The 15,122-nt window shown below is 42.8% G+C and overlaps 1 protein-coding gene across 1 annotated transcript in view; it reads left to right on the forward strand.

Annotated features, from left to right (window-relative positions):
• Positions 1-15,122, forward strand: part of nos1 (nitric oxide synthase 1 (neuronal)) — a gene marked incomplete at its 3' end in the record, with an annotated part of 99,134 nt that overhangs the window by 46,103 nt on the left and 37,909 nt on the right. The window contains exons 7-11 of the mRNA XM_084307826.1: positions 1,410-1,584; positions 8,359-8,460; positions 9,338-9,532; positions 10,015-10,100; positions 11,669-11,813. Of these exons, the coding sequence (XP_084163952.1) occupies positions 1,410-1,584; positions 8,359-8,460; positions 9,338-9,532; positions 10,015-10,100; positions 11,669-11,813 (703 nt within the window). The remainder of the gene's footprint in view (positions 1-1,409; positions 1,585-8,358; positions 8,461-9,337; positions 9,533-10,014; positions 10,101-11,668; positions 11,814-15,122) is intronic.

Consider the following 15,122-nt stretch of genomic DNA (forward strand, 5'->3'; position numbering starts at 1 on the left):
TTCACCTTTCATGACAGTAACACAACATTCACCTTTCATGACAGTAACACAACATTCACCTTTCACAACATTCACCTTTCATGACAGTAACACAACATTTACCTTTCATGACAGTAACACAACATTCACCTTTCATGGCAGTAACACAACATTCACCTTTCATGGCAGTAACACAACATTCACCTTTCATGACAGTAACACAACATTCACCTTTCATGACAGTAACACAACATTCACCTTTCATGACAGAGTTGCTTCGCTCATTGCTACGTATATATAGTGCAAGGCACAAAAAGAATAGAACAAAAAACACAAGGTCTCAGAACTGACACAAAAACACCACCACCCATTTTTGCATTGATTAGAGTAGCCTAATATATCATGGTAAATGGACTGCATTTATATAGCGCTTTCATCCAAAGTGCTTTACAACTTCACATTCACCCATTTCACTCACTCACACACACACACACACACACACACACACACACACACACACACACACACACACACACACACACACACACACACACACACACACACACACACACACAACACACACACACAAGGAACATTCATTCATAATACAGATGCCAATGGCTTCATGTTTAGTGAAAATAAAAGTAAAGAAACGACAAAGACAGGAAAAATGTACAAAATACAACAAAGATAAAACAAGCTCTATGAAAAGAGAGCCATCAGACCACAGTTTGTATAGGGAGCCCATATGGAAAATATTGGTGAGCTTCAACTTCAACTGCAGCTCACGTCATGATGTCCTTGGGTTCACTGAGTCATCCTCTGCCTCCAGGTACGAGTGGTTCACTGACTCATCCTCTGTCTCCAGGTACGAGTGGTTCACTGACTCATCCTCTGCCTCCAGGTATGAGTGGTTCACTGACTCATCCTCTGCCTCCAGGTATGAGTGGTTCACTGACTCATCCTCTGCCTCCAGGTACGAGTGGTTCACTGTGACTCATCCTCTGCCTCCAGGTACGAGTGGTTCACTGTGACTCATCCTCTGCCTCCAGGTACGAGTGGTTCACTGTGACTCATCCTCTGTCTCCAGGTACGAGTGGTTCACTGTGACTCATCCTCTGCCTCCAGGTACGAGTGGTTCACTGTGACTCATCCTCTGCCTCCAGGTACGAGTGGTTCACTGAGTCATCCTCTGCCTCCAGGTACGAGTGGTTCACTGTGACTCATCCTCTGCCTCCAGGTACGAGTGGTTCACTGTGACTCATCCTCTGTCTCCAGGTACGAGTGGTTCACTGTGACTCATCCTCTGCCTCCAGGTACGAGTGGTTCACTGTGACTCATCCTCTGCCTCCAGGTATGAGTGGTTCACTGTGACTCATCCTCTGTCTCCAGGTACGAGCGGTTCACTGTGACTCATCCTCTGCCTCCAGGTACGAGTGGTTCCAGGAGCTGAACCTGAAGTGGTACGGCCTCCCCGCGGTGTCCAACATGCTGCTGGAGGTCGGCGGGCAGGAGTTCACGGGCTGCCCCTTCAGCGGCTGGTACATGGGCACAGAGATTGGCGTGAGGGACTTCTGCGACACCTCCCGCTACAACATCCTGGAGGTAGTGTATTCTGTGATAAGAGATAGAACCGGAACCCGTTGGAAAGGGAGGTAGAGAGTGAGTTGTTATGCATCAGACGTTATCTATTTGTACAGTTGACCTGCCTGGCTTCCTCAAAATATTGTCATTAGAGATAAATCGGGTTTCTAACAATGAGCTATTTCACCCTTCTTTATAGTAATTATATTATGTAAACCAAGACCTAGGCACACTCTGTGCAGAACCACATCTGTTTAAAATGCTGCGCATGGCCTGAGGCCATGGTTACACTGGGGTAAAACAGCAAGGTTCTATTTTCGAATGATTACGTTTGCATGTCCAAGTTAGAAAGAAACGCAGTTTTGGCAGGAAAACGCGTTTTCCTAGTGGCAACGCTCAAAGGGTGTTTTCGTTTTGGAAACTCGCCGAAACTCGCCGACAATGGTGCCATGTAATTTGCGCGAGCCGGATACGGAGCCGTTCTGCCCAATGCCCATGCGCAGTAGAGACCCGCACGGTTATTTCCAGTGTTTACAGCAGAGCTGTCCCAAGTAGCTGCGGCTACCAACGTGTTGTCAAGTTATTGTTATAAGGAGCCCAGTCAAAAACTACAACAGTCTTCATACCCTTAACAATTGTGTGTATTGAGCCGTATTGTATTGTACCCATTCTGCAATCTGTTAAATAAAGTTTTCATCCATTTCTACTAGCGTTAACGTTACTACGTTAATAGCCTCGATGCTAACTATATACATGGAGAATGCCATTCACATTAGCATGTAGCTAACAACATCTTAGATCTTTTTGTGAGACTAAACTATCCGCTCTCGGTGGTAAATTGTGTTGATGTTGGTTTTGTTTCATCAACAAATGATAGGCAGAACACACAGTGAATGTATCCGTTTTGTTTATTGCACTTTTATTGCACTTTCTTTGCTGAAAAATAAATGCTACGTTGGCTAAATGGCTCATGCGAGGTATTTAAAGATGGTGGATTGTTGTTTTTTAGCAGAGAGTGTAGTGGCACGTTCAACCTTTCTGATTGGTTGAAAATGGCCTTCATGTTTGAACTACATCGCCACCTACTGCTTTGGCATTGTACTACATGTATATACATCACTGTGCTCAGGAGGCAAAACGATGTCTAACTTGCCTGCCATTACGTAGCGTTCTGAAAAATGAAACTGAAACTGAAAACTGAAAACGAAACTGGCCCTAATGTAACCGCAGCCTGAGATGAAGGCATTTTAACAATGCATCAGAATGCCATCTAAATGCCTTGTCCCCAGCATCCTGCTTGAACAGCATTATTTCAGCTAGAATAATGTTATACTACAGCTAGAATAGCTAGGGGCTATGCGCACATTAGATCCATATTGGTCCTGCGTGCTAACGGTGTACTGTTAATGTTTAACCCTTTCACTACCACACTACAGAAGGTTAACCTTTCACTACCACACTACAGAAGGTTAACCTTTCACTATCACACTACAGATAACTGTCTGTAGTGTGGTAGTGAAAGGGTTAACCTTCTATGGTTGTGAAGGGTTGAACACTTTGTCGTGTGGTAGTGAAAGGGTTAACCTTCTGTATTGTCACAGTGAAAGGGTTAACCCTTTGGTAGTGTGGTGGTTAAAGGGTTGTCTTCTTAGTTGCAAATGTTGCTTTTCACCTTGCAGGCAGTGTATTCTTATCATAACTGTGGTGATGCACACTCTGTCGTGACCCAGCATAGAATCGTGACATGACGAGAGGGTATTGAGTGTCATTGCGTCTGCATTTCTCCTTTACTGCCAGGGAAACTGTTTTATTTAGTGCTCTCCACACTTAAGTGTTGTTTTCTTTTATATTCACAACATCCTCATTTCAGGCACCACTCTTTGGAGATAACTGCTGTGGTACAAGGTGATTAGTACTTTTAATGCAAATGATGAGAGGTGTCTTTCCACCACGTCCCCGTGGCTCACTCTCTATCTACCATGACTCTCTGATGGCTAAACACAAACGGCATCAACTGTAAAGGTCATTGACTCAGTTACTATCACATCATTGTTCATCACTGTTGTTGCACTGAAAGATGGCTGTTGACACTATGGTTTCTGGCCTTTCAGGAGGTTAGCTAACATTATTGCTGCTTACATTATGGTTTATTTTAGGAGGTAGTTAACTGATGGCTGTTTACACTATGGTTTCATTCAGGAGGTAGCTACAAGTATGGTTGTTTACACTAGGGTTTCATTTAGGAGGTAGCTAACATGATGGCTGTTTACACTATGGTTTCATTGATTTGATTTTGATTTGAAATCTTTATTTCGAACATGCAATGAATACAAACAAACAATAACAAAAGCAAAACACAACTCAATCTACATGTTCGAAAAGGAGTAGGAAGAAGTATACACTTATTTAATCCTACCCCTTTTCCACTACTCAAATGAGTGTACTATTTTAAAACATAAAAAAGAAAAGAAAAAAAAATATATATGCAAAACAAAAACTATATATGTAAAACATGAAAGAAATAAAATAAAAATGTAAACACCCGTGAATATCAAGTCCCTTCCTCATCCCTGTACCTTGTGAACATCCTTTCCTTATACATCAGTTTGAATTGTCTCATGTTTAGACATTTCTTTAGCACCACATTTAGACTGTTCCACAGTTTCACTCCACATATCGAGATGCAGTGTCTTCTCATGGTAGTGCGTACATTTAGCACTTTTAAATTGTGTTCTCCCCTCAGATTATAAACCCCCTCCCTATCAAAGAACAATTCTTGAATGTTTCTTGGAAGTGCATGACTTTTTGCTTTATACATTAATTGTGCAGTTTTAAATTCCACAAGATCATTTAACTTCAATGTCTTTGACTCCAAAAACAATATGTTAGTGTGATCACGATAACCTGCAATGTGAACTATCCTTATGGCCCTTTTTTGGAGTATTCAGGAGGTAGCTACCATAATGACTGTTTACACTATGGTTTCATTCAGGAGGTAGCTAACATAATGGCTGTTTACACTATGGTTTCATTTAGGAGGTAGCTAACATAATGACTGTTTACACTATGGTTTCATTCAGGGCCCCGTTCCCCGTACCTGGCTAACTGAGTTAGCCGGATAATTTTCAGCATAGCTTGACTTAAGCCAGACATTTCCATTCCCGACGTCGGATTTTCTAAATCGCCATGGTAACAGATCAGAAAGTTTGAACCTGGTCGAGGGCAGGGTTAAGTTCAGTTAGCTGGATGAACCATGGCCACGCCCCCGCAAAGAAATGCCAGCTCGCTTCCTGAAATATTTCTCACAGTCTAGATCCCATTATGCCATTCTGAATTATGTTTTTGTGCTTCATTTGAAATGTAAAATAATAGGTCTACCTAAAATGCTGATAATAAATCATATTCAGCCTATGAATTTACTTTGTCCTATATAATGCACGTCATATTTATACGGATACGGCGCTCGTGACACAGTTATTTTAATAACGGACTAAACGGATCATTGCAAATGTGAATCCCGCAGGGATATTTTAATGAATGAAACCGGGTGTTTGGCTCTGATTAGTTTAATATTCTTCGCTGTGTATTTGCTTAACGGAGCACCCGGATGCGTTTCATTCAAGCTGAAGCGTCTATGCGCGGATTGTGGATATGAATTATGAGGAATCTGAATCTGTGGAGTATTTAATTGTATCACTGTCACTGTGACAGTGTCACACGTTATTGTGATATTGTAACTGGGATTAAAATATATGAGGAGATGCGCTGTTTGATGGATTTGATGACGTGACGTGACTTGATAAATTGAATGAGCCTTTGACGTTTTTGATGAATGAATGAATTTGAGAAAATGCATTTATCTTTTCAAGCACTGTTATCTGATGATGAACATGAGGTGTCACTGGTATAAACCAAAGGGTAATCAATTCAATGCATGTATGGATTAGGTCCGAAACAGATTAAAACCTGATTAATAGTGTAACTGCAAGCCTCCCTCCAAGCCTACTGCCAGCAGGCACGTTTAAAGAAATATAATCTGATTGATTGGGGTAATGAGGGACTTAAAATTAGCCTATATATTATGCATTTAACTTGTCGGCGAGGCTATTGAGCCGTACTGCATTGTACCCATTCTGCAATCTGTTAATAAAGTTTTAAATCAATCAATCAATCAATGCCGTTAGAAGATCAGGATTTCTGCGATCGACACCTGCTGTCTTTTCAGCTGAGGCGGCCGCGCGCAATTATCCTGAGTCTCAAGTCTGGTTCAAATGAACGAGACTGAATCCACCTTCGAGGAACAGGAACATCCCGGATTCAAACATCGGGTTAATTGAATCTGGATAATGGGACTTTTGATCGACTTAGTTGAACCAGGTACGGGGAATAGGGCCCAGGAAGTAGCTACCATAATGACTGTTTACACTATGGTTTCATTTAGGAGGTAGCTAATATAATGGCTGTTTACACTATGGTTTCATTTAGGAGGTAGCTAACATAATGACTGTTTACAGCACTATGGTTTCATTCAGGAGGTAGCTACCATAATGACTGTTTACACTATGGTTTCATTTAGGAGGTAGCTAACATAATGGCTGTTTACACTATGGTTTCATTCAGGAGGTAGCTACCATAATGACTGTTTACACTATGGTTTCATTTAGGAGGTAGCTAACATAATGGCTGTTTACACTAGGATTTCATTTAGGAGATAGCTAACATAATGGCTGTTTACACTATGGTTTCATTCTGGAGGTAGCTAACTTGATGGCTGTTACACTGGTTTAATTTCGGAGGTAGTTAACATGATGGCTGTTTACACTATGGTTTCATTTCGGAGGTAGTTAACATGATGGCTGTTTACACTATGGTTTCATTTAGGAGGTAGTTAACATGATGGCTGTTTACACTATGTTTTCATTCAGGAGGTAGCTAACTTGATAGCTGTTTAGGGAGCATGTCTATGTTCCCCGGGTTCTATGTTCCTCGCTTGCGATAAAAAGGGTCCTATGTAAGATAAGATAAGATAAGATATTCCTTTATTGATCCCCTTGGGGAAATTCAGGCATCATAGCAGCATGGGGGGGAGGGGGGGAGGGGTACAGGTAGTAAAACAACACAGTATACAGGTAGTAAAAGACAACACAGGCAGTGTAAACAATTTGATCAATATGGTCAATATAATTTACTATCTGACTAGCTGAGGAATATTCACATTATTCACAGTGTCACATAAGGTGCAGTTCTATGTTCCCCGCTTGCGATAAAAAGGGTCCTATGTTCCCCGGGTTCTATGTTCCCCGCTCCCGCTACCTGCTCCCGAAAAAGTGACCGAGTTGTGTGAGGGCCGACCATGTCAGCTTACGGTAGTGTTCTCAAACGTACACGTCGCGACTAAAAAAAGGTCCTATGTTCCCCGCTACTCCCGAAAAAGCGACAGAGTTGTGTGAGGGTGTATAGATGGTGCAACATGTGTAATTGTGTAATTGTGTATGTGTGTGTGTGTGTGTTCTGGATGTAACAGTACTGTATATCTACTCCAGTGCCGTCTGACAGATTCGGCCATCAGACGCTGCATGCTTGAGTGTAACAAAGATGTATGTTATTTAGTTAGGCCTACTGGACATTTTCGTTGACATAAGTAGATTTTTCGTTTTTGTTTATTTATTAAGTTAATATAAAGCGTGTTTTCAAACGTTTTTGAGGTTGTTAAATACATGCTTTTGATTTCTTTAAGTGGCGAGTGACGTCTTTTTCGTTGTCCGTTGTGCGTTGGAGAATATTACTTTACTATTTCTCTAATATATATCAGACCGACTATAGCTAGGCTATATATTTCAGCTATAATGTCCTAACAGAGAAACTACCACCACTACCACTACCGGCACCACACATGTGAACAGTAACAATGCAATTAATTAATGTCTTGTTGTAATTAGTATATACCCAATGCCATGCGTCTTCTTGAAGCGGATTCAGCTTGTTTTGCTCCGATTTGACGTCAGTTTAAAACCCTTCTACTCCTATGGCATATTTAATTCCGCCTGGATCTTTTCTTTTTATTGTGCGCTGTAGCATTGTCAAAGAGTAATTGCTTTTGCCCTTTTCCCTTTGTAACTTCATCCTTTATCTTTCAATATCTTATTTGACGTTACTGTACGATATAAGTGTGTATTAAAAGACAGAGCTGTTAATGCGTATTGAAGGTTTGTGTCCCCGGGCAAGCTATATTCATGTATCCACAACATCACGTAACTCGCATGCGGGGAACATAGGACCCTTATTTCAGCGGGGAACATAGGACCCTTTTTTTGTTCGGGAGCGGGCGGGACCGGGGAGCATAGAACCTTTATTTCGGGAGGGGGGAACATAGGACAATTTTTTTTTAAGCAGGAACATAGAACCCGGGGAACATAGGGATGACCCCGCTGTGGTTTCATTCAGGAGGTAGCTAACTTGATGGCTGTTACACTATGGTTTCATTTAGGAGGTAGTTAACATGATTGTTGTTTACACTATGGTTTCATTTAGGAGGTAGTTAACATGATTGTTGTTTACACTATGGTTTCATTCAGGAGGTAGCTAACTTGATGGCTGTTTACACTATGGTTTCATTCAGGAGGTAGCTAACTTGATGGCTGTTTACACTATGGTTTCATTCAGGAGGTAGCTAACTTGATGGCTGTTTACACTATGGTTTCATTCAGGAGGTAGCTAACTTGATGGCTGTTTACACTATGGTTTCATTCAGGAGGTAGCTAACTTGATGGCTGTTTACACTATGGTTTCATTCAGGAGGTAGCTAACTTGATGGCCTTGGACACCAGGAAGACCTCCTCCCTATGGAAGGACCAGGCTCTGGTGGAAATCAACATTGCAGTGCTGTACAGCTTCCAGGTGGGTCCAGGGATGCTTGTGGTCATGCTAACCACTTACTTTGAGACTTCTAGCAATCATGACACATTAAAGCTAGAATCTGTAATGCCGTCAAACAATGGCCTCCAGGTAAAAGAGGCCTGCTTGGTATTTCACTTTGTTTACATATATTGTGTTGGTCTGATGTGTGGGTTACAGGTTCTCTACCTTCTAACAGTGATACTTCTAACAGGTAAATACATAGAATCCAGGCAGGGATGTAGAGTGTTGCAACACCTATTGTTGCCCTTGATCGAGGCACTTAACCCCCAACCACTGGAGCTGCTCAATGGCCAACAGATTATATATATTATTTTAGATTATTTAAATTGTATATATATTATTAGATTATATATATATATATATATATATATATATATATATATATATATATATATATATATATATATATATATATATATATATATATATATATATATATATATATATGGTAACTATATTTATTGTAGGGAAAATATAATTAGAGAGGGCATACATACCCTCATCTTGCACCTTGACCTTTTTACTCTGCCTACTTGCCCTTATGCGCATGCCCAGAGTTAATTATAATTATTGTTTACACTGCCTATTTTTTTTTATCTATTTTTATTTGTACTTCTCCACTGTACGATAATTTTACGACCTGTATCATGTCTTCTACTACCTGTACCCCCCCTCCCCCATGCTGCTATGATGCCTGAATTTTGGTTGCTCTGGGCAGATAGTGTGTATGTGTGCAACTGTGTGTTAGGCGTAACAGGAAGCTACTCAAAACATGTATGTGTGCTCTATAAGTCTGGCCTAGACAAATAAAGGTTAAAAAAGCCCTAAAAATACCATACCTGTTTTGTGTCCCCAGTTGTGTAAAGTAACCATAGTGGACCACCACTCGGCCACAGAGTCCTTCATGAAACACATGGAGAATGAGTACCGGGTGCGGGGAGGCTGTCCTGGGGACTGGGTGTGGATTGTGCCGCCCATGTCGGGAAGCATCACGCCGGTCTTCCACCAGGAGATGCTCAACTACCGCCTCACCCCCTCCTTTGAGTACCAGGTAACAAGCAGAGGCCGTGTGGCCAGGAACTGTCCCTTTAATAATAACAATACACTTTATTTGTATAGCACCTTTCATACAAGAATTGCAGCTCAAAGTGCTCCACAACCGAAAAAAAGACGGGCACAAAATTAGCACAAAGTGCAGACATGTAAAATCACAGTTTTTCACATTAGGATCCAACAGGCCACCCTGTTAATGGTTTGATTATATTGCAGTTTTAAAATAGACAATAATAAAAAGAGTAGAATAGACAGAGTAAATAGTGCAGTGCAATAAAATAGTAGAATAGAATAGACAGTAAAATGATGCAACAATAAAATAGTACTGAATTAAAACCCCCCTGTTCTTAGTGTATATGTACCCTCACACTACACTACATCCCCCTGTTCTTAGTGTATCTGTACCCTCACACTACACTACACCCCTCTGTGCTTAGTGTTATCTCTATTATCTGTACCCTCCTTTCTCTGTTGCCACAGGCTGACCCTTGGAATAACCATGTGTGGAAAGGAGTCAATGGGACCCCCACCAAGAAAAGAACCATCGGATTCAAGAAGCTAGCTAAGTGAGTGTGATTCAAGAAGCTAGCTTAAGTGAATCTTATCCCATCATTATCCTAGTGACAGTGTTGTAGTCGAGTTACTAAATTCCGAGTCACCAAAGAAGAGCCCAAGTCGACCTAGTCCGAGTCCAAGTCATCAAGGTTGAGTCCACTCCACTCTGGCAGTCAAAGAGCCGACATACAAATAAAAAAAGGTCTACATTAAACATAAATGACACAGCAGTCACCATTTCAAAGGGAGTTTATTTACTTTGTGACACAATAGTCAAACAAATGCACTAGCCATCAATATCTTATGCCAAATGATTAGGGCCTATTACAAAATAAGTAAATAACTATGTGTCAAGTTGGAGTCTGCACGTTCTGAGTCCGAATGCAGTCAATGCTTGAGTCCGAGTCATCAGTGCACAAGACCAAGTCGAGTCACGAGTCCTGAAAATCAGTCCAGGACTCTGACTCTGACTCTGACTAGGCCTACAGTGCCTAGTGATTACTCTGTGGATAAACCAAATATTTTGATTTAAGACGTATAAAAAACAAGTAGGCTAACCCCCGTCCTCAAATGAAATATATATAACGATTAAAGGAAACGGAGCTGAAAGGACTCTCTTCAAAGAGCCGTAATTTCCATCACTTGTGTGATTCAAGAAGCTAGCCAAGTGAGTGTGATTCAAGAAGCTATAGCCTCAGGATTATGCTCAATGATATATCTCCTCATTGGTTCCTGGGCTGGGCACTTTTAATTATTTGTGCCTCTATTAAGTAAAATGTTACCAATTATTCTGCCCGATGTCAATGATAATACGGAGCCAAACAAACCATTCTCTGTTGATCCTATGTTTGTTTTTTTGTCCTACTTTCATTTCTTCACCCGATCAATGAGATGAGACAAGGCAGGGAGACAGAGGAAGGAAGCTGATGTACTCAACGATGTAATTCGTCCAATCAACCCCCCGGGACCTAATCAGAACTTTGTTAGCTCTTTGTTAGTGTGTATGTGCATGCGTGTGTGTGCATGCATGCTCCGCTGTGCCATTATTGTGATTCCCCCGAGGCTATGACAAGCTAGGTAATCACGATCGTCATCCATCCGCTACTTTGACGTAAAGCACTCTGTCTGCAGAAGTGAATCACACAAACATCCATGGCACAGCTCTCCTGTAGGGTAGGAGGGTTAGCAGACGCGTCCAGCAGGGAGGGAGGCTTGTTTTTACATGACAGGAGAGTTTGCCGTGCCGAATCACCATGTTTATGGTACATTTCCTGTCTTCTTTGTTGGTGTTACGTCTTTCTCATTCCCATACTTTTTCTTGTTTTTGCTCTCACCTTTTCAATCAATCAATCAATTAATCAATCACTCACACTTACTTTCACCTTTCTTTCTCCCCCCCCCCCGTCTCTCTCTCTCTACCCCCCTCTCTCTACCTCTCTCTCCTTTTCCACCCCTCTCTCCTTCTCTACCCCTCTCTCTCTATATATCTATCTATCTCTCTATCTTACCCTCCCCTCGCTCTCTCTACCCCTCTCTCTCTCTCTCTCTCTCTCTCTCACCCTCCCCTCACTCTCCGCAGGGCTGTGAAGTTCTCTGCCAAGCTGATGGGCCAGGCCATGGCCAAGAGGGTCAGAGCCACCATACTGTATGCCACTGAGACCGGCAAGTCTCAAGACTACGCCCGCACCCTGTGTGAGATCTTCAAACACGCCTTTGATGCAAAGGTACACTACCGTCATCCCTCACGTCATCTCACCCTGAGAGTCAGAACAGAACACAGGTACACTACTGTCATCCCTCACATCATCTCACCCTGAGAGTCAGAACACAGGTACACTACTGTCATCCCTCACATCATCTCACCCTGAGAGTCAGAACACAGGTACACTACTGTCATCCCTCACATCATCTCACCCTGAGAGTCAGAACAGAACACAGGTACCCTACTGTCATCCCTCACATCATCTCACCCTGAGAGTCAGAACACAGGTACACTACTGTCATCCCTCACGTCATCTCACCCTGAGAGTCAGAACACAGGTACCCTACTGTCATCCCTCACGTCATCTCACCCTGAGAGTCAGAACACAGGTACACTACTGTCATCCCTCACATCATCTCACCCTGAGAGTCAGAACACAGGTACACTACTGTCATCCCTCACATCATCTCACCCTGAGAGTCAGAACAGAACACAGGTACACTACTGTCATCCCTCACATCATCTCACCCTGAGAGTCATAACACAGGTACACTACTGTCATCCCTCACGTCATCTCACCCTGAGAGTCAGAACAGAACACAGGTACCCTACTGTCATCCCTCACATCATCTCACCCTGAGAGTCAGAACAGAACACAGGTACACTACTGTCATCCCTCACGTCATCTCACCCTGAGAGTCAGAACAGAACACAGGTACACTACTGTCATCCCTCACGTCATCTCACCCTGAGAGTCAGAACACAGGTACCCTACTGTCATCCCTCACGTCATCTCACCCTGAGAGTCAGAACACAGGTACCCTACTGTCATCCCTCACGTCATCTCACCCTGAGAGTCAGAACAGAACACAGGTACACTACTGTCATCCCTCACGTCATCTCACCCTGAGAGTCAGAACACAGGTACACTACTGTCATCCCTCACATCATCTCACCCTGAGAGTCAGAACAGAACACAGGTACACTACTGTCATCCCTCACATCATCTCACCCTGAGAGTCAGAACAGAACACAGGTACACTACTGTCATCCCTCACATCATCTCACCCTGAGAGTCAGAACAGAACACAGGTACCCTACTGTCATCCCTCACATCATCTCACCCTGAGAGTCAGAACAGAACACAGGTACCCTACTGTCATCCCTCACATCATCTCACCCTGAGAGTCAGAACAGAACACAGGTACCCTACTGTCATCCCTCACGTCATCTCACCCTGAGAGTCAGAACAGAACACAGGTACCCTACTGTCATCCCTCACGTCATCTCACCCTGAGAGTCAGAACACAGCTTGGACTTATCGTTGTCAATCAAAAGGCATCGGGCGCAGAGCAGACGTATGCTGCGGCGTGATCAGGGGAACAATTATAAAACGATAATAATAATAATAATAATAATCAATAAGAAGGGCTAATGCAGTGTTTGGGGAATATTTCTGTCGCATTCACGTTTCCTCTCGTGCAGGGAGGCCTGCGGCTCGGAGGCAAGTTTTAACCATCCAAGCGTTGAGCTGAAGTTGATGATAAGATGAAAACAACCCCCTGGCTGTGTGAATATTAGACACAATAAAAAGAAACGCAGGAGAAAGGGAGAGTTTTTCTCTTGGACATATACCCCCCCCCCCCCCCCCACCTTCTTATTTCCCAATGTGATTAATCCCACAAGAAGGGATTGTACGTATGTGCGTGATTGCGGGGAGGGGGGGGGGTGGGGGGTGCTGGGCAGATGTGGACCCTGGGGATCCATCCTCCTACTCTTGGTCAACTGCACATTGTGAGCTCGTTAAGACACAGGGCCCCATGTGGCTCATGTCGGCACCTGTCACAGGGAGTGTGTGTGTGTGTCACTCTAGGATGTGTGTGTGTGTGTGTCACTCTAGGATGTGTGTGTGTGTGTCACTCTAGGATGTGTGTGTGTGTGTGTGTGTCACTCTAGGACAGGGGTCGGCAATTAGGTTTGCTCACGGGCCAATTTTTCCCCAAGCGATTGAATGGTGGGCCAGGACCAAAAACAATGGCTAATATATAATGATAGTGAATTTTTTTTTAACTCTTGTCAAAATAAACGAGCTGCATAGGTGGCATAATAAACTGTAAGCGACATGTACTGTATGTTTGCACTGTCTTTTTTCTATTATAAAGTGCCTCTCGGGTGCATAACACATGAACAGATCAGTCATTTGATTTTAATGCAGGTGCTCGCATTATAAATCGAATGTATTATTATTATTATTATTATTATTATTATTATAACACATGAACAGATCAGTAGGGTGGGCATTTGATTTGCAGCACCGCGGCGGGTGTATTATAAATCGAATGTATTATTATTATTATTAAAACACAACTCACCATAATGCAGCCCTGCCCTGGGCTTATTATTGTTTCTGTTTCGGTCCTCCAAAATCCCTGCTAATGTTTGAAACATGTCAAATGTCCACTCGCGTTGAATGCAAGTACTTTATCTTGTGCCAACTTGAACACAGTCGCTTCATTGCCTCGTGTTGCCATGTCAACACGCGAGAGTCACCTAAACCCGTATTTTAAGTATGACTCAAACGCGGAAGTGAAAGTGCGTTAGGGAACATATACACGCGGCCCGGTGGGACTATTCCATTGGTTCTCCCAGTCCACGTGACCATTTCTAGCATTTCAATTGGCTATAGTGACAGACATAGATATGATGAATAGATAGATACAGCTTCACAAAGACACTCTGCGCGTAAAATAAATATCATATTCTCAAAATAAACTGACGGGCCAGAAATTATTGCTGGCGGGCCCATTTCGGCCCGCGGGCCGCCTATTGCCAACCCCTGCTCTAGGATGTGTGTGTCACTCTAGGATGTGTGTGTGTGTGTGAGAGAGAGAGAACAGATAACAGGAACTACTCTTTAAGTTGTGTGCTGGAATTGGCCAATCAAGCCCTCGAGCTTGACCGAGGAAAGTGTCGCTATGCCATGGAGGTCAAGAAAGAGCCCCACAGAAAGTCTTTGTTTGACTGAGATAAGCAACAGTTGTGATTGGACGGTTGAGAGAAGGGGGTGGAGCTTGGGATGTGAAAAATTACCTAAATGGTTTATTAATAAAAAAGAAAAACCATTATGATTGTAATTGATCTAATCTACCATCAAACTACTGGGGCAGTACTGTGAAGATACACAGAAGGTTGGACATCGGTTCCGGAGCCGAGATCTGTAGGCCTACTAAGCAGCTCATGTGACCTGACCCAGCGGACCTACGGATCTCTGCTCCGGAACCGAGTCCAACTTTCTGCTTATCATCACAAGCAGAAATATATTACTTATCAT

This window comes from Notolepis coatsorum, assembly GCF_963971535.1.
Source record: "Notolepis coatsorum genome assembly, chromosome: 2".
Classification (NCBI taxonomy): Eukaryota; Metazoa; Chordata; class Actinopteri; order Aulopiformes; family Paralepididae; genus Notolepis; species Notolepis coatsorum.